Raw genomic sequence first — 23516 nt, 5'->3', positions numbered from 1 at the left:
AATCATTTGCCTCTCGAAAAATATCTTGGCTGACTGACACAAGATGCAAACACAAATACAAAATACAAAACTCTGACTCCTCAAGCAGCTGTAAGTGACACTGGCTGGCATGTACTATATTGAGAAAGATAGTTTTGACAGTATTACTAATGCAATTACACTGAGAGAGTGGGTAAAGGTACATACATACATCCATCCTATTTTAATAAGTAATGCAACATAAAAAGCCTTCAATAGGACAGTCAAAAATTGTTGGTCAAAAATAATCATCTGCATAAAATCCCACATGGTCAGAGGAGAACAAATCCTTTCTCACAATTTATTTCGGGACAGTGTTTAGTGCGATAATCGATTCTTTGGAGTTGTTGTCTCCTCAGTCAGAGAGAAGTAGCATATTTTGTTTTGAGTGAATTGCACAGTACCCCCCCCCCACCCCCAAACAGCTGCAACAAACTCTCCTAAAACCTTCCAAAGGTGATTACAGACCTGACTTTTTTTGTTCTTTGGCCTTCACAACTCTGGTGCACAAAGACGTACACACACACACACACACACACACACACACACACACACACAGTCACCACCTCAAGTCTCCTCTACCAACTCTTGTCATTCACTTTCCAGGTCTCTATGGCTGAGAGAGGGGGGTGGGGTGGCGTGCAGCAGGAGAGAGGCTCCTGCACCCCGCTCGCTGCAGTATTGATTTGTTTGTTCAGTGCTTGCCCCCCCCCACTCCTCCTCCTCCTTCTTCCCTTATTTCCTCCCTCCCTATTCTCCCTCTCAGTGTGAGTGTGTCCTCAAGTGCCTCCCTGCCTTATGTAACATAGAAAGGCCCACAGCATACTGATGAAGGGGAGTCTGGGCTCTGGGCCGACAGACCTGGGAGAAAACAAGGACTACACTGCACTGCTGATAGGAGTACAGCACTGCTGGCACACGAAGACAGCGCTAAATCCACAGCAAACTTTTGAATGATTTCACCTAATTAATGTGGTTTTATGTAACAGTGAGAGTCAGAGAGATTAACACCAATTCTCTGGTAGAATCCTGAAATTTTACTTTGTAAAGTGACACATTATTTAATGAAACCATGTTTCAGTGACATCCTTCCCGTGCAGGGACAAGTACTCACAGACTCCTGAAAGCATTCCTTCTTGTCCAGCATCTCTCTGAGGGTCTGCAGGATCTTGATACAAAGCTTTTCCTCTTTGTCCATAAGCTTCTTGGTGTGTTTGATGAGCCTGTGTGACAGTGACAGTGTTGTACAGTCATTGGCTCACAAGTAAAACAAAGAAATATTTTATTGATCACAGCAGGTGAAATCTCCATTCCTGCTCTCCAGGGAGGTCAGACAGCTGCAGCAGCAACAGAGTAACAGCACCCCTGGAGGTTTGATCATGTATCAAACTACTTTTTATGACACATCTAATATGTTAGTTTGAGCACTCCACTCACCAGAGATGCAATGAATACTTGTTTTCTTTACACACATAGCATTCATAATGTTCATTTAGATTGTTGCTTCTTCCTTTTCAGTTCTTTTCCAAAGCCTCCTGACCAACAGTAACAGTTGTTGGTTGGTATAGTAGTTAATTAGTGGAGGTTCTGGTTAATGCTAGATCTTCCATCCTGCCAAAAACTTATTATTCTTTACATGCCAGTCTTTAACTTAGCACATACTGAATATCAGCAAAAAAAACAAGAGCTATCAGTAACTTCTGTCAAAAATCCTAACTCATCAAACCCCAAACCACTATGTCAGACACGTTGCTGGCCATCCGTGTAGCCTGACTAATATTTTAAAACGTGGCCTCCAGGCCATCAAAAAGCAGAGATGTGTTCTTTGTTGTACACACAGGTTATGGACAGAGACTCACTTGGACATGAAAGCTCCGCTCTCGCAGCGTAACCGAGCAGCCTCTGGAAACAGCAGCTCGGGGCTGTGAAGAACATCCACCAGCACGGAAAATTCTGCCTGAACCTTAGGGCTGAACTGCTCCTCCAGACAGGACACAACCCCCTGCAAACACACACACACAAGCTCTGATCCAGTGCTGTCCTGGAGATATTGATACTGCTAACAAGCATAAATAAAGCCCTAATAAAGTCAACTTGAAATCTGCTCATGTAATTCTTGGCCGTGCACTGCTCGTATGGCTGTATATAGACTCTCAGGCTTGTCTTGGTCTGTGCACCTGCAGCTTCTCAATGATGTTCTTGTAGTCAGGGCCACCCAGGGGCTCCTTGCGTGGTCGCGTGCGGGCAGAGATTCTCCAGTCCTTGGCTGCCCGCTGCACCATGTTGCTGTGGACCTTGAGAGACAAAGTGTTGACCTGACTGTCCAGGTCCACTGGGATGGCTATGGCCCGTGCCTTAGCTGAGGAAGACCACAAAGGGTTAGATGTCAGTGTGAATGTATTTTATCTACTCTGACAGCAAACATAGCTCAGGCACCAAAACTGCAGCCCTCCTCTGCTGTTACAAAACCAGCACAATCAACACATATACTATTCTGTTTATTGTTTTAATAATAGAATCTAAATGTATTAAAATGCCTCTTTCTCCATCAAGGCTGGACAGCTGAGTAGCTACACTCACCCACATCAGCCAGTGTTTTGATACAGCTCTCAATATTAGCCTTCTGAGCGGAGTTTATCCAAGTGCAGTTGTAGATCCTGAAAGACGACTGGAGCAGCTTGATAAAGACAGACTGATTTGTCTGTGGAAAAGGAAGAGACAGCAGGGGACACTGTGTTTTTAAAGGGCATAAGCATAGAGAAAGACAGATATAATCCTGATGGAAACACTTCAACATTGTCTCTGATAGCAGACATTTACGCTGACTTGTGTGCAAAACACTTCAAGCAGCTGCCCTAGGTACAAATGTCTGCAATGAAACAAGATGGTCCCAGGCGAAGGTGCAGTGAAGGAGGCAGTCTGCTGTCAAATATTTTTTACTGTAAAGTAGCTAAAACTTGGCAAAGGATTTTAGACATGCCATGAATGAGCCTCCCTCTGCGGGCACATTTCACCTGCTTGTCAGGGGTGGAAAACAATACCTGCAGGTTGGAGTGGTTGACAGAGAAAGGTGAACTGAAGAAACCCTTGACAATGGCCATCACCGTTTCTGTCACATACTTCTCCAGGGCCAGATCTGCATGGTTACGGTCTGTGGTTGTGTTGCATACCTTACATACAAAAATTATACAGAGTGTAATTTCTGAACAAATAAATCCTCACATCACATCTCTGTCATTTTTCTCTCCATGTGCAGTGTGTGACTATATCTAGCATATACTGTAAGTAAGCCTTCATGTATCTTGACATATACACTGCCTCATTAGGGATGGATCAGGCATACATGTGTGACCTTTCAGTCTGACAGAGCCTTACACTGGACATGTCCACTAGGAAGTTGTCAAATAGCTTCCAGATATGGCTGGAGGTGTAGATCTCCTTCATTTCGACCTCTGTGTCCACATAGCAGTGATTCACAAAGTTCACATAAGCAGTTTTCACCTGGGGGATAAAGAAAATATGAATATATATATAAGTGTGATGTCTGGTTACTTTCAGGTACCCAAAAAATGTTAGAAAACATCATTGATTCATCTTTACAATACAACTCAAGCCATATCATTATTTTCTGGTAAACCTATCTGGCTCCTACCTCTGGTATACAGTTGACATCAGTGACAACTTTGACTATGTCATCCAGTGGTAGCAGGGAGTTGCATTTCAGCTCGGTGTAGACGTTCTTGCCCTCAGTGCAGGCAGCCAGTAGCTCTACGAGCGTGTTGTGATAGGCCAGAGCTCCATCTTCGTCGGTCCGCTCCCGCTCAGAGCCCATCATCTGCAGCAAGACTGAGAACGAAGAGCGGTCGTTGTAGAACACCAACACGTCCTCACCTCCATTCACCAGCTGGACGCACAAACAGACACCCAAAGAAAAGTTACATGAAGCAAATTCAGGGTCTAACTGAGGTCTTGCCACTATCACCATTACACATAAATATATAAACAACAGTTATATACACATAGGCAATATCACAATGAGCTGTATATCTTAAAGCATTGATTTGCATTATTTTAATGCGATTTAAGGCCTCCTAAAACTTAACAGTACGCATAGTTTAATGACTGTAAGCTATAATTTTTCAGAAAACATTCTTCCTTAACTGCTTTCTTTTTCACCTTAATAAACCATAACCATAATCCATGCAGTGTGAGATTACATGTGGGTGGCAAAAAATAAAATAAAAAAATCTCACCTCTGTCATGACTTTGTCCTGACATTTCTTCACATACTTCCCATCAGCTTTCACAATGGTCTGCAGGAACTTGAGATACTGGACATGTCTCCCATGTGTTTCAATGCAGTGGACAAAGTGATGAACCACACGGTCACTAATCTCATTGCACAGCTGGTAGTTGTTCATAAAGATGTGACGCATTGTCTCAGCTTCCAGCAACTGGTGAAAAAACAGGATTCAGTCTTTCACAGTGATCATTTTCACACAAACAGAATGTTGATTCATCTGTGTAACAGAAAAAAAGAAACAAAGAAAAATGTTCTTGCTTATAACAAAACTAGGGCATCATATCACCTCTCTACTGTCAGGCTGCTGCTGTTTTGGACCTTTTTTTTATTATAGGCTAATTCTGCTGATGCTACTGTGTGTTCTACTGGAAAAGAGGACATCACTAAAAGTAAGGCATGTCAACAAGGGACAAGTACAGCAAGGTCACATCAACATACCCCTGGAGTGAGGAACAGGTTAAGGTGTTTATGTAGCAGGACTTGGTTCTGAGGATTTCCTCTGCAGAAGTTCTGCAGAAATGTATGTGCCAGGGTCATGATCTCATTCATCTTCTCATCGCTCTGTGCAAAAGCAGATCCAAACAAACGAAAGTAAAGATGATTAAAAATGAGGTCAGACAGAGAGATATCAAGAAAGCATGATACAAACAGATTTCACTCAAGGAATTCAGTTAGCTGTCGTGGTGATTACTCACCGTCTCATAGGGGATCTGCAGCAGGTCCAGCACCACAGTATGGGCCCCCATGTTCTTCAGCAGCCTCTGCTGCTGCACGCGACTCTTCTTACTGGGGAAACACAGCTTGCTGAGCCGCAGTAGAATCTACAGATGAGACAGACAAATATTTTATAGATACACAACAGAAAGATTAACGAGAATAACCTGAAAATAAAGTCATGGACCTCACCTCTTTTACAATGATGTAGTTGTTTGCCTTGTTACTGTCAATCTGAGGTTTATTGTCACCATCCTGCACTGGGCTCAGAACAGCCTCCTGGCAAAACACATAAATGAAGAAAAAACACACCTTCAGTCACGTTCAGCCCTCAAAAGGTTTATCTTTGGCACATAACAACCTTTGTATCCTGCCTCTAGTTACTGAGCATTTGTCATAATGTGGTGGGAAAAATCCCTGCACGGATCCTTTTCATTCCTTTTTATAAACAATAAAAGGAAGAATACTGTTTTTAAAACAAAACAAGTTACAGGCTCGATAATAAACGTTGATTTGGCGGTAGCTTCCTGTTCCAACAGACATTATTATTCATTATTCCTGAGTACTAAGCTATATAACAAAGGGGCTTGCACCATTAGCTTTCCACCAACCTTGATTAACAGTAGCAACAAATAGATAATAGAAGCCGTTCACCCTGCAGCTGAACAACTGGTGGGATGTTTAAGACAAGTATAGTAACTTCCTGCAGAGCTCTAAATGTCAAACTAAAATATAAAATATGGAACTTTGCTTTTAAATGCTGGATACCATTAAATGATGGTACAGCACCTCGATGTTCTGTTCTTTGCCCTGTCTGACCCCCAGGTCTTCACCGCTGTAGACGCCACTCTTCTCCACCCACAGCTCTGACTTCTCAACAGTCAGACGAAGTTGGTCCAGGTCTGCCTTGATCTGCTTGTAGTTCTCTACATCCTGCTCTGACACCAGCAGCTGGACCTGGAAAATACACAAACATACATACACACACACACACCTCGCTGGATGAGAAATAAACCAGACAGAGATATTAAAAGAACAAACGTGTGTGAAAGCAAATCTCTGCCAAGAAGTCTCAGTGCACCACTTTAGAAAGTCAGCATGTTGTTAAAATGGGAGCTTATGCAGCTCTAGATTCCAGCTGAGGAGGCTCTCTGCTGTCTGCCCCCTTTGGAGAACCCTCCTAATCCAAAATGATTACATCAACTGTAACAAAAATCACTTAACTTCGGAAGTGCCTAATGTCGCACTCTGTCAGCTTACCAAGTATCAAGTGCTTGAGTGTCACTGCTATGTCGCTACCTGTTTGAAGGCCTGCAGCACCTCGGCTCTCTGACTGAAGTGTTTGAAGATGAGTTGGAGCGAGCCAGACACCAGTGGTGGGTAATCTTGCATGATGAGATGGATCAGAACCCTCAAAAAAGTGCGGCCACCCTCGTCATCCAGCTCCACTGCACTCAACTCTGAGCTGAAATCACACATATGCACACTTACATCTGACAAGCTCTTTTGGTGAGTGATCGGAAATGTATTAAAACATTGGGGTGTTAAGCATAACTTCACCTACCTTCCTGCAAACATGCTCTCTGCTTTGGTTGCAATCTCATCTATGTCTGGTTCAGAAGCTACAGACAAAATAAAATGAACACAGGCTGATTAAGTATGATGAAATAGCTCATTTAGAATGTAAAAAGATAACTTTAGTATTTGCATCAAGAGAAAATAGTCTCACGTGTCACTAGAGGCATCTCAGCCAATGAGACAGAGCTGTCAGTTATGGACTTGTCCCCAAACTCTTTCTTGTAGATGGACAACAAGTATGTGATCCTGTAATCTAACCTCACACTCAGGATGAACTGAACGGGAAGGAAAAAGGCACAAAAATAAAGTAACTCACTTATGACATAGGTGAAAAATATTAGATAGCACCATATACATCCAGAAGGCAGCGCTTACTTGCAGGATCTCGATTATCTTCAGCTTGGTGTCCATCACCATGACGTCCTCATTGTCTGGCAAGAAGTGTCCTTTGCTGTAGCGCAGGGAGGGAGAGGTGTCGGGGAGGCTGTGCGGCACTCCTCGACTCATTACCATCTGGGTCATCATCTCTCCAACGCCGATGGATTGTTCGCAGGACATTGTTACCTGAAGGAGACATTCATCTTCACATATTTTGCTTTGGTTTGTTTGTTTGGTCATAATTCTAGGCTGAATCATATGTTTCTCTTTAATTATCTGTTCCCAGTTTGTGAAACTCCCTTCCCCCTGTTCAATTATCTTAGGGTCTTAAATATGGAAACTTGAAAATACAGTTTCACTCATTAGCTTTGAACTGTCAACATAAAGAGGGCTACACAAAAAAGTAAACTGATGCAGCGAAATGATGCACTGATACTTTGTAACTGCACTGACCAGCCTCTGGACTCTTGCTGAGCTTGTTCATGAAGGTGAGTGGATGCTGGACAATATCCAGGATGGCCAGCAGGGTACGTGTAAGACGCAGCAGCTCACTGAAGCTATAGAAACCAAAGTAGACCAGGTTACGAGCCAGATTCACCACCTACAAGAGAGAAGTAAATCAATGACTAGAAAATTAACAGTGACACATAAAGACATGTAAATGGAGTTTGTGAGTGTGGAGGAAAGTGTTCTGATCATATTTAAAAAATATGTGCATATGTTGAGTGTGTTTTACCTCTAGTGTGAGTTCATTCTTGTCTTTCTCCCCAAATGGAAAATGCTGGCTGACCACATCTTTGAGGTATTCTTCCACAAACTCCATTGTGGGAGCAAACTTCCTCTTCATCTCCTCTCTTGACGTGTCAGTGGATTCGTACTCAAACCTGTAGAACCATTTTTCTTTTTAAATCTGAATTTGCATGAGGTGATTCTCAGAGCATCATACAAAGTACAATCACACAGACAGACGCTCACTCATGGATGGTGATCTTGGAAGGGATCTCGGTCCAGAGGCGAGCATAGCGCACAGGCACCACAGACTCCTGCGGGTCACGGTCCACGTGCATATGCAGCATGAGGCGGCAGAAGGAGGCTCTGAGGTTGTAGGGTAAGCAGTCGTCGAACATGCAGCGCAGGATCAGATCCACAGGTAACTGACAGGAGATTTGATTGATGGCTAGGTACTGACGGTCCAGACACATTTTAGCAAACAGGTTCAGCTGGTATCTGCAGAGGAGGTGAAGGACGTGAGGAAAAAGAATATGTGAAGGGAGATTTGCTTTGCACATTAAAAACAGAAGAAAAGAGGGAAAACATTGGCTCTCGCCTGCTTGTTTCAGCCATTTTTGTGTTTCTGGGAAAGGAAGGTTTGGCACACTGGCGGAACAAAAGGTAAGAGTACCACTGTCACCTGTAGTAGGTGATGATGTCTACATCCATCTTGTGGTTGCCCTTAGCATCCTGGGCCAGGTGGCGGATGGATTTGCCGTGAGGCTCCTTGTGGCTGTCGATCCAGTAGAGCCAAACCTCCTCCTCCTCCACTTCCTCCTGCAACAGAGAGGACTCCAGGGTGTTCTCTGTGTTGGAGATTAGTCTAGGGGTTGGGGAAGGAGGGCGAGAGAGAGAGTGTGACATGAAGCAGTTATCAGACCAAACTGCACACATTACACTTGGATGCAGAGCTGTTGCTGAAAATATCTATTTCATAAGAGGCACATGGGAGGAAACAGCAACCTCACATGCTGTGGGGAGTATGTGCATGTTTAAACATGTTTAAAGATGACAGGATCAACTAGTAGGTTTTAACTACAGATACCACAGGGTGTGACTCACTTTGTCTGGATGAGGATATCTGCATTGGTTGGGTTCAGCATAAATTTACAGATAAGCTCCTGTGTGACGGGGATGGCAGTCTTGTTGGACACACAGAGATCAGAGAGATAATCCAAGAATCTGGAAGAGAAGACCAGACATGAATCACCATACTTAACAAAAGTTCCAGCACAAAACACATGAACTGATTGTAAACATGAAAGTTTGTGGTATCACTGACTGTACATAGCATTTTTGTCTGGCCATCTTTTTCTATGAATCAGAACCAGAATCAGAAATACTTTATTTATCCCTTGTGGGAAATTGTTGAGTTGCAGTGCTCCAAGTCACATATACAATAAAAATAAATAAGATAAATTAAAGTAATAATAATAATAATAGTAATAATATAACCCCCAATCTAAACTATAAAGATAAAGAAATATAAAAATATACCCTATCAGTAATAAAACAATATGTACATGCAAGCACTATGTAAGTGCTTTGGATAAATTCTTTATGCTTTGTGTGAGTTTTCTGTCTCTCACAGCATGTACTGCATTGTATGTTTTGACATGTAAAGCAGGTGGATCATTCCAATACAACACCCTGACAATAAGGTCAATAGGTAAGATTCACATATTGTACTGAACTGCATTATTCTACATTATACTGTGTTCCTGTGATAGTGCTCAGTCCCTGAACAGAAATCTAATGTATGACTACTAATTATCTTGCAAAGTGTAAGGATCATTCTTGATTTTCTTTTATCAAATTGATCCCTTGGGTCATCTAATCTTCGGGAGGTATATGTGTCTGACCTGGGTTCTCTGTTGCGCCTCAGCAGGCTGACAAACGTCTCAATCTCTCTGGCTGTGATGTGTTTTTCCAGCAGCTTGCGGTTGTTGTGCAGCAGGGCAGTGATTGTGTCCTCAGCCAGAATCTCATACCCAATCTGAGACTGCATGATTGAGAACTTTTTGGCTATATATTCCTATGTGGAAGGAGAAACACATGGTTTTAAAGACTACTAGCATGCATGGTGTTGAAGTGAAGTTCAAACAAAAGTCAGAGTAAGTAACACAGAAGCAAAAAAAAATGTGCTGAATCACTGCATCTAGTTAGTTTAACTATTATCCAGAGAGAACTTGTTCAACAAGATAACTTTTGAAAATACACCCTGATTCACATTCATGAAGCTACCCACAGTTATACACTTGAGAGCTGCCTGTCACATCCACAGCTTGTTTGCCACTGAGCAGCTCAACAGGAGCCATTTGTGGTTAGTCAAGAGCTGCTTACTTCCATTAAGGGTGAGAGTTTTGTAAGTTCATCTACTGACTTCTGACCACTGATTAATTGTTTATCTTACAAAATGTCAAAAATAATAATAACAAGCACACTTAAAACTTGAGAAAAAAATTAGGTCATGCCAACACTTACTTTGCTTGACTGAGCACAAAAACCCTGAAAATGTCATTTATAATGAAACACAATCTAGAAAATTAGCAAATCCTCCTCTTTTAAAGAGTAAAATTAGTAAATATTTGGCATTTTTATTAGATGAAATTAGTTGTAGAAAGTATATGTAGTTTTGCTCACTGGGGCCACAAGTGGTAATTACAGCATACTGAATGTCTCCACACAAGTTTCTTCAGTTAGTGTAGGCCTTTTCACAGCAGATATTTTCGCTTGTCATATCTAGTGAAAAGCAATGGGAGTATGAATATCGTGAAGGTTCTGTTCTATTCAAGTGTCCCAGTGAGCCATGAAGCATACCAGGACCTTGAAACTCAAGCAGCTAAATGGACTTAAGCCATACTGTGACATGTCAAAATGTCTTCTGTGGAAAAATCTTTATTGAGGCAATTATTTGTTGAGCTGAGAGAGAATGAAGGGAACAAGAATAAAAGCAGGAAATTAAAATTCTTCTAGCAGGTTTACTTCTCGTTTTACTTTGTCTGTGATGCAAAGATGCAGCATAACAGTGGCACAAATAAAGTCCTATGTCAGTCAAAGTCAGTCAGAAGTATCTAGATTAAGTTAGTTTAATGGATAGCTAGCCAATAGTTAGCGTTGGCCACTGGTTGTATCTGACCAAGGAAACTGTAGCAGCAACACCAGTGAGTGTAGAGAGTACTGAGTTTATCCTGTATGTATTTCATTTATGTAAGAGGAAATGTGCTGTGAGCTTTCACTATAAAACCTGTCAAGAATTTTTTCTGTTGATCCACTGATCGATTACTACACTGAGAGCACTACTTAGGTTTCTCGATTAGGAGCCTCATCACAGCATCTGTGGTCCCTGCACAGATTTTCCCAGACAACCTGAGAGAACCTATACTGATAACCTATCCTTAAACACCCTACATCCTGTTGATAATGACCATATTAATGGTCGTGATGACAATTAACACTCAATATTAGACTTGTGTAGAAGATGGGAACGTGCCTGGTTCTTGCGATAGTCCTGTTGGGAATGTCGTAGCACCCTGTAGCAGAGTCTCAACATGTACTTGAAGTGAGCATAGCGCTGGTCCCCCAAATCCTCCAACCTCAGCATCGGACCATCACCCTGATCGGTGAATGGTGCCTTCAGGATGCCAAATATCTGGAGGAACAGAAACAAGGACACAGTGATGAGGATCTACAGACTGCAATAGCAAGAAAATTTACTAAACACACTTTTTGAGGCTAATCTGTAGCTATGAAAAAATATCTCACTAATGGAAATACAGTACAATCAAGATTTGCTCTGGGCATCACCGTCAGTCTTTCTGTTACACCTCAGATCAATCTGTATGTAGTTCCAACATGAAGGACTAGAAGGACAGACAGAGGTGTGTGAGTATGCGTGCAACTGTTTGTTTGCCGACCTGGGCGAGGATGTTCTGTTCCCTCATGAGTTTCTGCCTCTCTCGGTTGGGTGTAGACGTGACCACAGATAAGACATCCTGGCCGTTGTTTGGTACCACACACACAAAGAAAACCAGGTCCTCAAGGAGCTTAGTCACAAATCCTGAAATATATATGAGGGCAAAAAATAATAACATGTGAAATCACAAAATATGCACACCACCTGGGGTCACAAGTGTCATCATGCTCATGTCTCTGTACCTCCTCTCATTCTGAGCGATGTTGCCGTACTGGAGCTTCCTCACCGTGGACTCCAAGACCTTGCTGGCGTCGTTAGCGAAGTCTAAGTCCCTGACCTCCGACAGGGGAACGGATACGATGGCAAAAGCCTCTTTGTCCTCTTTAGTGGGACAGGTGCCAATCTGTTGTGACAGCCAAAACAAATTTTCAGGTAATGCATTCATGGTTTTACTTGTGTGAGTACAGTGGTTTCAAAAAGTATTCAGACCCCATCACTTTTTGCACACTTTGTTGCGTTGTAGATTTTAGAATACCTTCTGAAGCCACTGTATGTGAGCATGAATGTGTGTGTGTGTGTGTGTGTGTGTGTGTGTGTGTGTGTGAGTGAGTGAGTGAGTGAGTGAGTGAGTGAGTGAGTGAGTGCGCTTGCTTAGACCTTTAGCATCACCGGCCGCTCCTCCTCTGTATCGATGGGGACGTTGGTGCTGGTCACCCAGGTGTTGGTGCACAGGTGCCTAAGCCTCACATATGAGTTTCTGAGGAAGGATGGGACAAATTATTTGCAGCAGAAATTATTTCTAGTTGATTGTATGAAAGCAGCTGTGTTGCAGGACGGCTCTGACTGATTATGTCTTTTCATTTATTGCCACCACAAGGTTGACATTTTTGTTTGAAATATCTCGACATGGCATGAAATTTGGTACAGACAGAAATGACTCCTACTGATTTTGGTGATCCCCTGACTGTTGCCCCTGAGAGGAACTTTTTTACCTGTGATTTTTCATTTAGCAGCAACATTAGGTAAAAATTTCAATTTGTCCAAATCTATACTTTATGACCAAATATCTGAGACACATATGACATTCTCATCAGCCTGTGTTTAGTGTGGATTAACTAATTTTAGCATACTAACATGATAAAATATAATAAATAATATGACCTTGTAAAACATTATACCGGCTAAATATCAGAAGGTTAACATTGTAATTATGAGCACTTTAGCATGCTAATGTTAGCATTTAGTTCAAGGCACTGATGAGCATAAGTACAGCCTCGCCCACGAGCATGGCTGTAGACTCTTTATAATATACTATATTTGGATGATAAAAATCATTTCTATTTTATTGAGAAATTGTCCAGTAACAAGTGTAAAAATATTTCAGACTGCTCTATTGTCAACAACAAAATGACACTTACTTGAAGAAAACTCACACAAGCAGGTGGTTTGGAGTAAAACATAAGTGACATTATCTCATTCTAATGGTAGATTCTCTAAGAATAGCTGCTGTGCTTTGTGTTGTGAACTCTAGTGAAAAATGCCCCCTGTGGATACAACCACATCAAACGTAACTTGTTATTGTTAGTGTTGCCCCCATGTGGGTTACTGACCTGGGCACGAGACAGTCAGCCCGCTGCAGAGTGGTGGCATCAAGCTCGAACAGAGAGGCAATGTCATTCCCATGGGGAACAGAGACCAGGGTGAAAGCAATCTTCTCTGCCGCTTGATGCTTCCTCTTGGAGAACACAGTGTCGGTCTCATTCTGCAGCACACACACACAAGGATGCACACATACAGATAAATACACACACAGGCAGTAGAAATTGTATGATTGACGTCTTAAAATAACTTCGTTTGTTGACCAACCATTAAAAAAACAAAATTAGTTTTAGTTAAACCAAATATTTACTGGTTCCAGATTCTCAAATGTGAAATTTTTGATGCTTCTCTTTGTCATATGTGATAATAAACTGAATATATTTGGTTTCTAAACTACTGGTTGGACAAAAGAAACAACTTAAACAGATTATATGGGGTATTGGGTTTACTATTTTCAGATGACTTATGGACAAAGTCAATCAAATGATTAATCAAGACATAAACCTTCATGATAATAATTATTAGTTGCAGCTCTAGTTGAGAAATATTTGTTAAATTGTGTCACATTACTAGAGTACACATGATTGATCCGAAGTTATAATTTCCATTTATTATTGTTCTAATTGATTAATTGATGAGGCACCACCAGCAGTTCACACAGCAGGACAGCACCTTCTCTCCTCCTCATCTGCAGCAGTACTCTAACTCACCTCCCTTCACCACAAGGCCATAAATTTAAACTGCACTCACATACTGTACATTTTATAGTCTTCATAAATTATTTATATCTTGCCATAATGTAAAAGATTCAGCCTAGTTTAAGTGAAAAAGATTTTTCAGTTGGTTAGTAAGTCTAGTAAATAGTACATTTTTGTGACCATAGGGATGAGTATGGACGTGTTTTGTGTCAGGTTGCCGTATCTTTCCACACATGCGCCAATAAATACTAATAAATCAAGATAGATAGATGATAGATCAACTGTTGATAAAATCTCCCACTGAGGGCAGATGGATGTGAGCCAAACTATGCTGTCACAGATTCTTACACTAATGAGGTATCAAATTACACAGAAATGTAGCCAGAGAGCCATGACTTCTCTGTGTGCTGTGTTAGACACTGCAGTATGTAGACTGGTACAGTCTGCGCTGTGCAGATGCAGCAGATAATGGTGAGGGTTAATTTCTCCCACTGTTCTCTGCATGTCAATGGGAAGCTCCCCAGAGCTGCTTCAACGCCTCAGCTTCTCTATCCTCCCACTCCCTCCCCCTCCTCCTTCCCCCTCACCTCCCCTCTGCTGGTGACTCACCCCACCAGCTTAGCACAGGCGAGTAGAGCAGAGCAGACAGCACGTCTGCCTCCCCTCCATCTCCTCTCACAGGGCACCCCCACACCCAGACGTTATGTAAGGAGCCCCCTGTGTGTCTGAAATTCAGCATGTGCATGAGAAAGTGTGTGAGGCTGAGAGAGTTTGTGTGCGTGTTCCTTGCATTGCCAGAATACAAATGTGCAAGGCAGCTAAGAGCTGAAAGAAATGTCTAGATATAGATTCGGAGTTTGGCAGAGTTTGTGTGTATGTGTGTTTTTGTGTGTGTGCAAGTACATCAGTGTGAGTGAGAGAGCTGGTGGTATTGCATAACCAAAGGATGAGGAGATGGAGAAGGGCCTGAAATTGGACAGACAATGAATAACTGCTGAGATAATCGTTCTCCCCCCCAAAACACTCATAATTTTCTCTCCTATTCACTAACTCATGTTGTGTCTCCGACAAGTGCTATCTGACTCATCCGTGGTGTAAAATAACAAACTATTTGCATTGCTAATGTGTTGAACTGTAAATATCAGCCTTGTATATTAGGTAATGTATAAATCTGTCAGTAGTAGCAAGTAAAACACCCCAGTCTGAAGTCAGCTGTATGTCATTTTGCAGCTTAATGTGCTTGTTTGACTGACTCACCTCCCCTTTGGACTCCACCGTGTTCTCTTTAAATTCAGGGTTCACCTGCAGAGATACTGAGTGGTCAGCGGCGTCAGATATAAAAAGCTCTGACAATCACCCCATCATTATCATCCCCATCACCCAAATCCAGGCTATTCAACAGCAGAGGATGGGTGATAGTAGCCATATCAATGGGAACACTGCCACCTACAGCACATCACCTAAAGTCCCCCTCATCTGTGCTTATCCAGACACTGAAATATAGAAGCTCTCAATTCGAAAAAAGAAAAAGTGACTGAGGCAAATTGATTGTAAGTGCAAGCTACTTTTCTAAAAAAGTACTGTGTAATTACACACAATGATGAGTGCCTACAAAATTAAACAAATGAAAATAAAAGGTCTGACACAAGCTGAGGAGTACAACTCACCTCAGCTGCGAGGTAATTCCCAGTCGCCAGGTGTTTAAAACGGAAGAGACTGTTCCACTGGCCGGCTCCGCCTCTGCAGGGGTCATAGTGCACGACCTGCCGTGGGAACACAAAATCATGAATGATACACCTAGATGCAGCAGTTTTTGTACACTGTAGATCATGTTTCTCTTTTTTGTCTCCAGCTAGTCTGTGCTTTGGTGTTCTAAGGCAGGACTTTTTTGTTTTTTATTTTATATCTGTATGAGTATTACAACGCCAAACACACTTTTGGATTTATTGAACAAAAACAGAGGACAGGTATAAAGTCAGTTTTAGGATCATTTCTGTTAAACGTTCTCTGGTCCATCAGGGTCAGGATTAGTTTGCACAAAGATGTATGTCTTCATTTTCAGCACTTGGTGCAGCAACGTCAGGTTGTCCTACTGCTGCGGTGTCAGAATGAGTCAGACTGAGAGTCATCCTATGTGCCAAGTACGACAGGAATTTGTGTTTGTCTCACTGGCACAACAACATGTCAACAACTGATATGGTAACATAAGCACTTTCTGGCACAAACAGCAGATGGACAAGAGGAACTTCAACTTAATGCAAGCTGATAAAGAGGAACATGCAGTACAATGAACAATGGACTGCAAAGAACTGCAAAGGTTGAAGTGGCAGACAGGCAGGCATTTACAGTGTGTGCAATCAAAGGACAAAATTCTGGCCTCAATTTGTGAGAAACAGTTCTTAATTATGACAAAACTGTGTCTAAAAAATACATCATGTTTATCTAACTAAGCTGGACGAAGTTCATGATTCAAGTGGCTTTAGCAGGGTCTTCATGTTGTTGATATGTTAATGGCTGATTGTTACTGAGGGAACAACACACATTTCTATTTAAGTAGTCCGAAAAGTCACCACAATATGATAAATGAACATAATTTCCTTATAAAACAATGAATTTAATAAAGTAGCTAAAGCAGCATCAGTGATATTCTCAAAATTAAAGAGCAGTACTGTTTATTCCTGTCAGTGTTTTACCTCGACTTCCCAGAGAGCCTTGGAGCTGGTGGCAGAGGTGGCAGACTGCCTCAGCGTGGTCCTGAGAAAGACATGCTGCTGCTTCTTGTACTCGTCACAGGTCAGAAACTTCTCCTGCTCGGCATGAAACAGCCTCACCACGTCTCCCTGACAGAGGACACGTACAAAGCATGAGACTGCTGTTGTTTTGCTGTAAAAAAGATATGCAAAGTACAAACAATTGTTCCAAAACACGGACTGAATAAACAAACTTAGAAGCAATAAAACAACACACCCCCTTCAGAACATCTTCCCTGTAGTCACTGAACTTCATGAACAAGGTGACTTTCCAGCTGGTGTTACAGTTGACAGCATTAACCTGCAGAAGCAGAGAGTAGGGAACAAAACACCATGAAATCAAGATTTTTATCATGCACCACAGCTACATGTTTCGGCACTGACAGAAGCAATATAAGTAAATGAGTCCCACCTCTTTGCAGCCGGGGTTGTCTAGCAGCTCGATGTTACTGGCGTGAAGAGGCTGCCCTGCGTTCACTGGCATCAGCACCACCTTGTCTCCAACCACCACCTTGAACCAAATTATCGAAAGTCATGTCGCAGCAGGAGACACAGGTTTGTAAACTTCCAGCAGTGTTCACATAGATTAAACAGAGAATAAGAGTGTATCCATGCAAGAGGTTTGTCTCAGATCTGCAAACATACACTTATGTCTTTTTAAAAGGGTGCTATGTGCAGCAGCAACAGGCTGAGATTCACATGAGAGGGTGGTTGAGCTGTTCACAGCAAACAGGTTTATTCATACCATGGTGAGAGGACATGAATGCAGCATAGAGAGACATGGTGACTGAAAAGTACACTACCTGTTATTGGATCATTGCTTGCATAATACATGCTCTCTAACACAGTCTAACATCAGATATAATAGACTGCACACAGTCGACTGTATCTCATGTTAAGCAGCTGTATACAAGCACACTGTGGCATCTGAAGTGGGTGGCTCATGACATTTATTCCAATTCTGTGCTGGAATATTAAAAACATTTTAACTATAATGAAGCAGCATCAGCTCCATACAATAGAGAGAAGTAACAACTGACTGAAAATAATGTAAGCTCGACCATAGAGTCTACATGCAATGGGAAGGCCAGTGTATCCATGCTTTTACATGATATTTTGCATCTGACCTAATAATGCACAAACACCATGCACAATCAAGAGCAATACCTTTAACCATAGGATGCTAAAGCCAAAGGGGGAGGACAAAATCAGAAATGTTACTGGAACAGGACAAACAATGAACTGACAGTCTAAACAGAGAGAAATGTCAAGTTGCTGTACAGTACTTTGTATCTACAGAAATGTGACTCCGGGCAGAGGGAAACCTACATTATCTCCTTCGCTGCGGAGCTTCCAGAAGGGCTGAATGTAGAACCAGGAGCCCTCGTTCCCGGCCGGGTCCAATGAAACCCGCATGGCGTTCTTCTCCAGCAAAGCAGGGAGACGCTTGTTTACTGTCAGGTACTTATTGCTCTTAATGTGCAGGAGCTGAGGCAGAGGAATCAGGATGTTTAGATATGTGTTTAAAAAACTGTGTGGATTAAAAAGTACAATATTTACCCTGTGATTTATAGTGAGGTACAAGTGTAAGACTTAGGAAAAGAAAACATTTAGTACATGTACATCAACAGTACTTGAGTACATGTACTTAGTTACCTTCCACCACTTTGCAAGAGAAATTGGAAATGCACTTTTTAGAGATTCTAGTCATATCAGACTGCTTTACACTAACAGCCACATTCATGCTACATTTTTCTATCACACACACTGAGGATATATCAGGGGCAATTTGGGGTTCTGTATTGTGCCCAAAGACCCTTTGACATGTGGACTAAAGAGGCTGGGGATCAAACCACTGAACTCCCATTTAGTGGACGACCCACTCTAACCTCTGAGCCACAGCCACAGACAGCAGAGACTTGTTATCACCTGAAGGTCATTTCTTCTTTGATTCAAAAAAATTGGTCTGCCCTAACAGGCAACACATTTCCTGATTCCATTTAACAAACAAGAGGTAAGTTTTCGAAGTCAAACCTAACAAATTGCTTATTGATAGGACATGTTTACTGAAGCAGCACAACAATGGTAAGTGCCTTGAACGCATTTTTCAAACAGCACTTAAACATATAGTTTCTTCTCTCAATTCAAACCCTAAAACAAGAGCTCAGCAATCAGTGAAACCAAACGCTACCATTGCAGACTTCTCCGAAACTGCTCCTGGTATCAGGGATTAGATGACAGTAACACAACCTTTGTAAACAAGAAAACAAAAACAAAGCTCTGGACTGGGGACAGTCTGACACCGCAGGTGTTTGCTGAAGAGATGGGCTGTACCTGGATAACATTACTGTATTTGACCACTTCTCCAAGGAGCTTCTTGTTCTCTGACTCATTCTGTTTCTGCTCCAGTTCTGCTGCATGCTGAGTAATGAAACAGGGATTTATTAAAGTTTTTGGATCGCAAATGAAAATGAGGATCTAGATGCACATTGTGATAAAAAAGGTTCTACCTGTAACTTCTTGAACAGATCTCCCTGTGTGTTGTTATTTCCTTGTTTTCCCTGCTTTGCCTTCCAGAACTGCTTCTGGGCTGAGTATCTGTTCATGGGACACACCTTGAAGAGGCAATCTGCAGTGGAGAAAGATTCAGGCAACACAGGAGTCACTCTCTGTGGGTCAGGTTAAGTGCCACTCAAGGGTCCTAATGTGGCAGAACTTCATTTTTGAGGTTAATGATTATTTACCCACCAGGGGCCTGAAGAGCCAGTTTAACACATAAAAGCTGTATGAAAACCACAATGTTGTGTTAAACAACACTGAGGGCAAAGGATCTGGTCAGCCTTGATGGTTTAAAAAAAAGAGAGAGTGTGTTTGTGTTTGTGTGTGTGTGTGTGTGTGTGTGTGTGTGTGTGTGTGTGTGTGTGTGTTGGTACTACTCATGTTGTGGGGACCTACATCTGTCTCATTATGGGGCCAAAAGCAAGTCGCCATAACGTAAAGCATTATATACTAAAGACATGTTTAAAGATTAGGTTTAGGTTAAGGTTAGAGTACGGGACAGCATAGGCAGGTAGTAGTTATGGTTAAAGTTAGCACAAGTCTCCAGGAAATGAATGTCAGATAATGTAATGTCCTCTGATGTCATGGAGACATGACTGTCTGTGTGTGTGTGTGTGTGTGTGTGTGTGTGTGTGGTGTGTGTGTGTGTGTGTGTGTGTGTGTGTGTGTGTAACTTCAATCCAGTATACTCCTACATACCTCTGAACTTCTTGGGTGGGTTTGCCAGGTCTCCTGCATCAGGCTGAACCACACACCTGTCATCGACAAGTCTGTAGAAAAGAGCACAAAATGACAAAAATTAAGTACAAGTAGTTGTAGCTAATTTTAACATTTATGTCAAAATACTAAAATTGATAAGCAATGGTTCTACTGGCCAAAAATGAAGAAAAAAATGAAGATTTACATGTCACAAACTGTGGTGTGGTATCACAGACAAATGCAAATACACAAAATAAGATCTCAGATTACTGCTAACGTCGATCATTAGAATTCTTGCTCTACAGTTGACTGGCCACCTGCAGGATGAAAAGCTCAACTGGCAACACAAGAAAGAGCTCTGTTCACTATCATATCTATCTCCTTAGAGCTTTCCCAATAAGTGGACCAATGCTCTGAACATTTCTGGATGAAGCTCATCTAATTTAACACCACTTTGATCTCTGCTTCCTGGCCCAGCAGGGGGAGATCTGCTCAGCCTTGTGGTCTGTATTGAGATAGATACAATGGGCTAAAACGGCATCCAACTTTCTGTGGTTTTCACATCAAGTAAAACAGTTGGATGGAAAATATATTAAATATTACATAACAAAACCAGATGTCAAAGCAGTGTGTGTAAACTGTAAAATGAATCTTTGAGAAACAACATTGTTTTGGTCATTGGGGTAAAGTCAACTGTGGGTTCCTGGAGCACAAATAGAGTACAGTGAGCTGCTGCTGCCACCAGAGGAAACCATGTGGTTTCTGTGTACGGTTGATTAGAGGGCATTCGAAGAGTGTCATCCAGTTAATAACTGCCCTGTTACCCACATCCCAGCTTTATGCTGCACACTGTTTAACACGCTACACAAGTGTCACTGACAGTTATAATTACAAAGCTGGCTGGTGTTAACAGATATCTTGAGTAAATGTTTTGGTTCTAAATTAATGTTGCAAAAGAGCATTAAATAAGCACTGTGCCAAGTGTGCACATGGTAGGTATTCATTCACACACACACACACACAAACACATTTGCAGACACTGCTAATTTATCTCATTCATGAAAGAACATGTAAAGCAACAGCACGCATTCATCTGTCACATCACATGTGTACCAACATGACAGGAAAAGATGACTAATGTCTGATTGCATAAGGATTTCCTTGTAACTGGACAGTTTGTCAGGGTGTAACTAAAACAGGAGCAGGTCCTTAGTAATCTACAATATCTAATCCTGGTTTAAAAGGTGGCTTTTGATGAGTTATGTCTGAATTATAAAGTTCTGGACTAAGTTAAACGAGACTGATTTTAGCCACCCATGTTAGCAGTCAACACTGACAGGACTCAGGGAGACGAGGCTCATAGAGGGAGGAATGGCGGAAGGGCCATTATTTAATGGAATTGGATGCATAGAAACCAGGAAAAACAATGGAGACTGAAAAAAAGGGGTTCATGAACAGAATACCTAAAACACTAAAGTGATCAGGGGCATGTGCAGGCTTTCCTTTTTGTGACCAAAATGCAGTGCTGCTTGTTGGTCTTCATTCAAACAGAACTAATAATCCATTTATCTGAAGCTACACCTGTCCTGGAAGTATCTTAGAGTAACTTTAATCCTCCTTCATGAAATTGGTTTAGTTAAGTCAAGACAAGGCTCAAGCCAACCGAACCATGTCAAAGCAGAGGAAGTAAGTTTGAGATAATCTGGTCTAACAGGACATTTAAGTCCAGAACTAGGTTGAATTCATGTGTGGAAAACCAGTTTTCTTAGAACAAGGGTCACAGTGTTTTCTTTTGTGCTGTTTAGTGTCTTGCTTACAGCTTTACAGTCACAGATAAATGCAATTTAAACCTGCTGAAATATATTCAATGTGACTGTGAAGCTATGGATTTCTATACAAAAGAGTCCATCCCATTTCCTCTATCCCTTTTGCACCAAGGGCTGAGGTGCACAAGCACATCCATTCATCCCATCCACTGAGGAGAAACATAATGCAATGCACAATTCCTCCAATTCATACAAAGCTGGCAGCCGCACTGAAGAGAGCTGAGCCATTTCCTATTTATGCCATGGCACTTGATCAATGTGTCAATCCACAGGCTGTTTTCGTATTATTTCCTCAACCCCTGTATCACAGTTACATCTAAATTAGAGACAATAGAGCCCAACAGGAAACATTATCAAGTGCTAAATGGCTAAACAGGAAGGCTCTCTGGAAAAGTCCCCCGAGCTTATAAATAAGTAATCTGGAGTCCACAGAGGGCCGGGCGTTAGTTCAAACAGAGAGGCTTTGACGGTGCCTGACACTCACAGCCAGTGCAAGAGTGTAAGTGCTGTGTAACTGAGTTAAACATGAACCAAAGATAAATCCACCAGGCTGGACACAAACAAGCTAATTATAGCTCTGTTGCTTGTGTGGAGTGAGCTAAGACAACAATGCAGAAAAAAGCTACAGAATGTAATGCACAGCAACAGGTCTGATAATGTGTCAGTGCAACAAGTGCAACTCAGTGGAAAAGTGTATATGTGTGAAAACTTTTTTACAGCCATTTTCTCTTGGTGCATGTTTCAACCTGTTGACAAAGCAGCCGAGTAAGTGAGTCATACACTTCCTCCTATGATGATTTCACTTTTGGTGAAAGCCATAAATCAATGGGAAAATAAGTATGTACAGAAACACTTAAATTACAGCGACATCATTATTTTATCTTCCACTTATAAATCCCTACTTATCTAGAGTGCCACGATATAGTGAATTGTCAGTTCTGAATTGAACTGAAGAAGCCTCCTGAATGAGAGTTGAAAGGTCCAGATAATACAGTGAAGTGACTGATTACTATGAAACAGAAAAATAGCACAGATCTCCAAAATAAAGCCTCCTGATAAGCACAATATCCAAAAGGTCAAGGTCACCAGTGGATATGGATCAGCAAAATGACCTTCACGTTTCTTATAAGGTCAACTGGCTTTTGAGTGTTAACAATGTAAGGAGTGTGAGGAACAAATTCATTTATCCTAAGCAAACATGGGCATGGGCAGAGTTGTGTAGCCGAGGTTACACAAGGGCTGAGCTCTCTGGGAGGTTCCTTCAAGCTCTTTGCTTTAGATACTGCCGCTCTCTCTCTTTCTCTCTCTCTCTCTCTCTCTGGACCTTGGTGAGCTCTGGCACAGCACAGCCCTTGATAAAATACTCTGCACTCCTGTCAAACTACATGAGTTATTGGATCGCTGATAAGAATTTCACTGCTTTGCTTCACAACAACAGGAGGTGTGAACAATTGCTGCCATGAACTTTTGCATTTTGAATTTTACGGTCCTTGTGTGTGCTGTTTACATTTGCATTGGCACAGACCTTTGCAGTAAAAGCAACTTTTCAGCAAAAGAAAGTAGACTGGCTGTGTGCATTCCTGCAGACAGCGAGTAAGGAAACGTTGTGTACAACCGGGTTCTAAGTCAAGGTACAGACATATTTCAGCTGCCATTTGCTCAGATACTTCTGATTATTTTTGATCCTCTACAGCACAGGGAATTAAA

The 23516-nt window shown here is 41.8% G+C and overlaps 1 protein-coding gene across 1 annotated transcript in view; it reads right to left on the bottom strand.

Moving 5' to 3' along the window:
* Nucleotides 1–23516, bottom strand: part of itpr2 (inositol 1,4,5-trisphosphate receptor, type 2) — a 53396-nt gene that overhangs the window by 28157 nt on the left and 1723 nt on the right. Inside the window, 37 exon segments of the mRNA XM_018664216.2 lie at nucleotides 1133–1241; nucleotides 1878–2020; nucleotides 2196–2377; nucleotides 2599–2719; nucleotides 3060–3188; nucleotides 3394–3519; nucleotides 3671–3922; nucleotides 4272–4472; nucleotides 4760–4882; nucleotides 5017–5142; nucleotides 5228–5314; nucleotides 5825–5992; nucleotides 6335–6500; nucleotides 6600–6657; nucleotides 6765–6888; nucleotides 6989–7150; nucleotides 7152–7177; nucleotides 7445–7592; nucleotides 7728–7875; nucleotides 7967–8218; nucleotides 8403–8585; nucleotides 8825–8944; nucleotides 9625–9797; nucleotides 11256–11414; nucleotides 11680–11820; nucleotides 11920–12081; nucleotides 12336–12435; nucleotides 13289–13440; nucleotides 15233–15277; nucleotides 15643–15738; nucleotides 16669–16815; nucleotides 16943–17026; nucleotides 17138–17236; nucleotides 18055–18213; nucleotides 19060–19146; nucleotides 19236–19354; nucleotides 19984–20054. Coding sequence (XP_018519732.1) covers nucleotides 1133–1241; nucleotides 1878–2020; nucleotides 2196–2377; nucleotides 2599–2719; nucleotides 3060–3188; nucleotides 3394–3519; nucleotides 3671–3922; nucleotides 4272–4472; nucleotides 4760–4882; nucleotides 5017–5142; nucleotides 5228–5314; nucleotides 5825–5992; nucleotides 6335–6500; nucleotides 6600–6657; nucleotides 6765–6888; nucleotides 6989–7150; nucleotides 7152–7177; nucleotides 7445–7592; nucleotides 7728–7875; nucleotides 7967–8218; nucleotides 8403–8585; nucleotides 8825–8944; nucleotides 9625–9797; nucleotides 11256–11414; nucleotides 11680–11820; nucleotides 11920–12081; nucleotides 12336–12435; nucleotides 13289–13440; nucleotides 15233–15277; nucleotides 15643–15738; nucleotides 16669–16815; nucleotides 16943–17026; nucleotides 17138–17236; nucleotides 18055–18213; nucleotides 19060–19146; nucleotides 19236–19354; nucleotides 19984–20054 — 4948 coding nt within the window.

The sequence above is a fragment of the Lates calcarifer genome, linkage group LG10, assembly GCF_001640805.2.
Source record: "Lates calcarifer isolate ASB-BC8 linkage group LG10, TLL_Latcal_v3, whole genome shotgun sequence".
Lineage (NCBI taxonomy): Eukaryota > Metazoa > Chordata > Actinopteri > Centropomidae > Lates > Lates calcarifer.
This window is presented reverse-complemented; position numbering and strand designations above follow the sequence as displayed.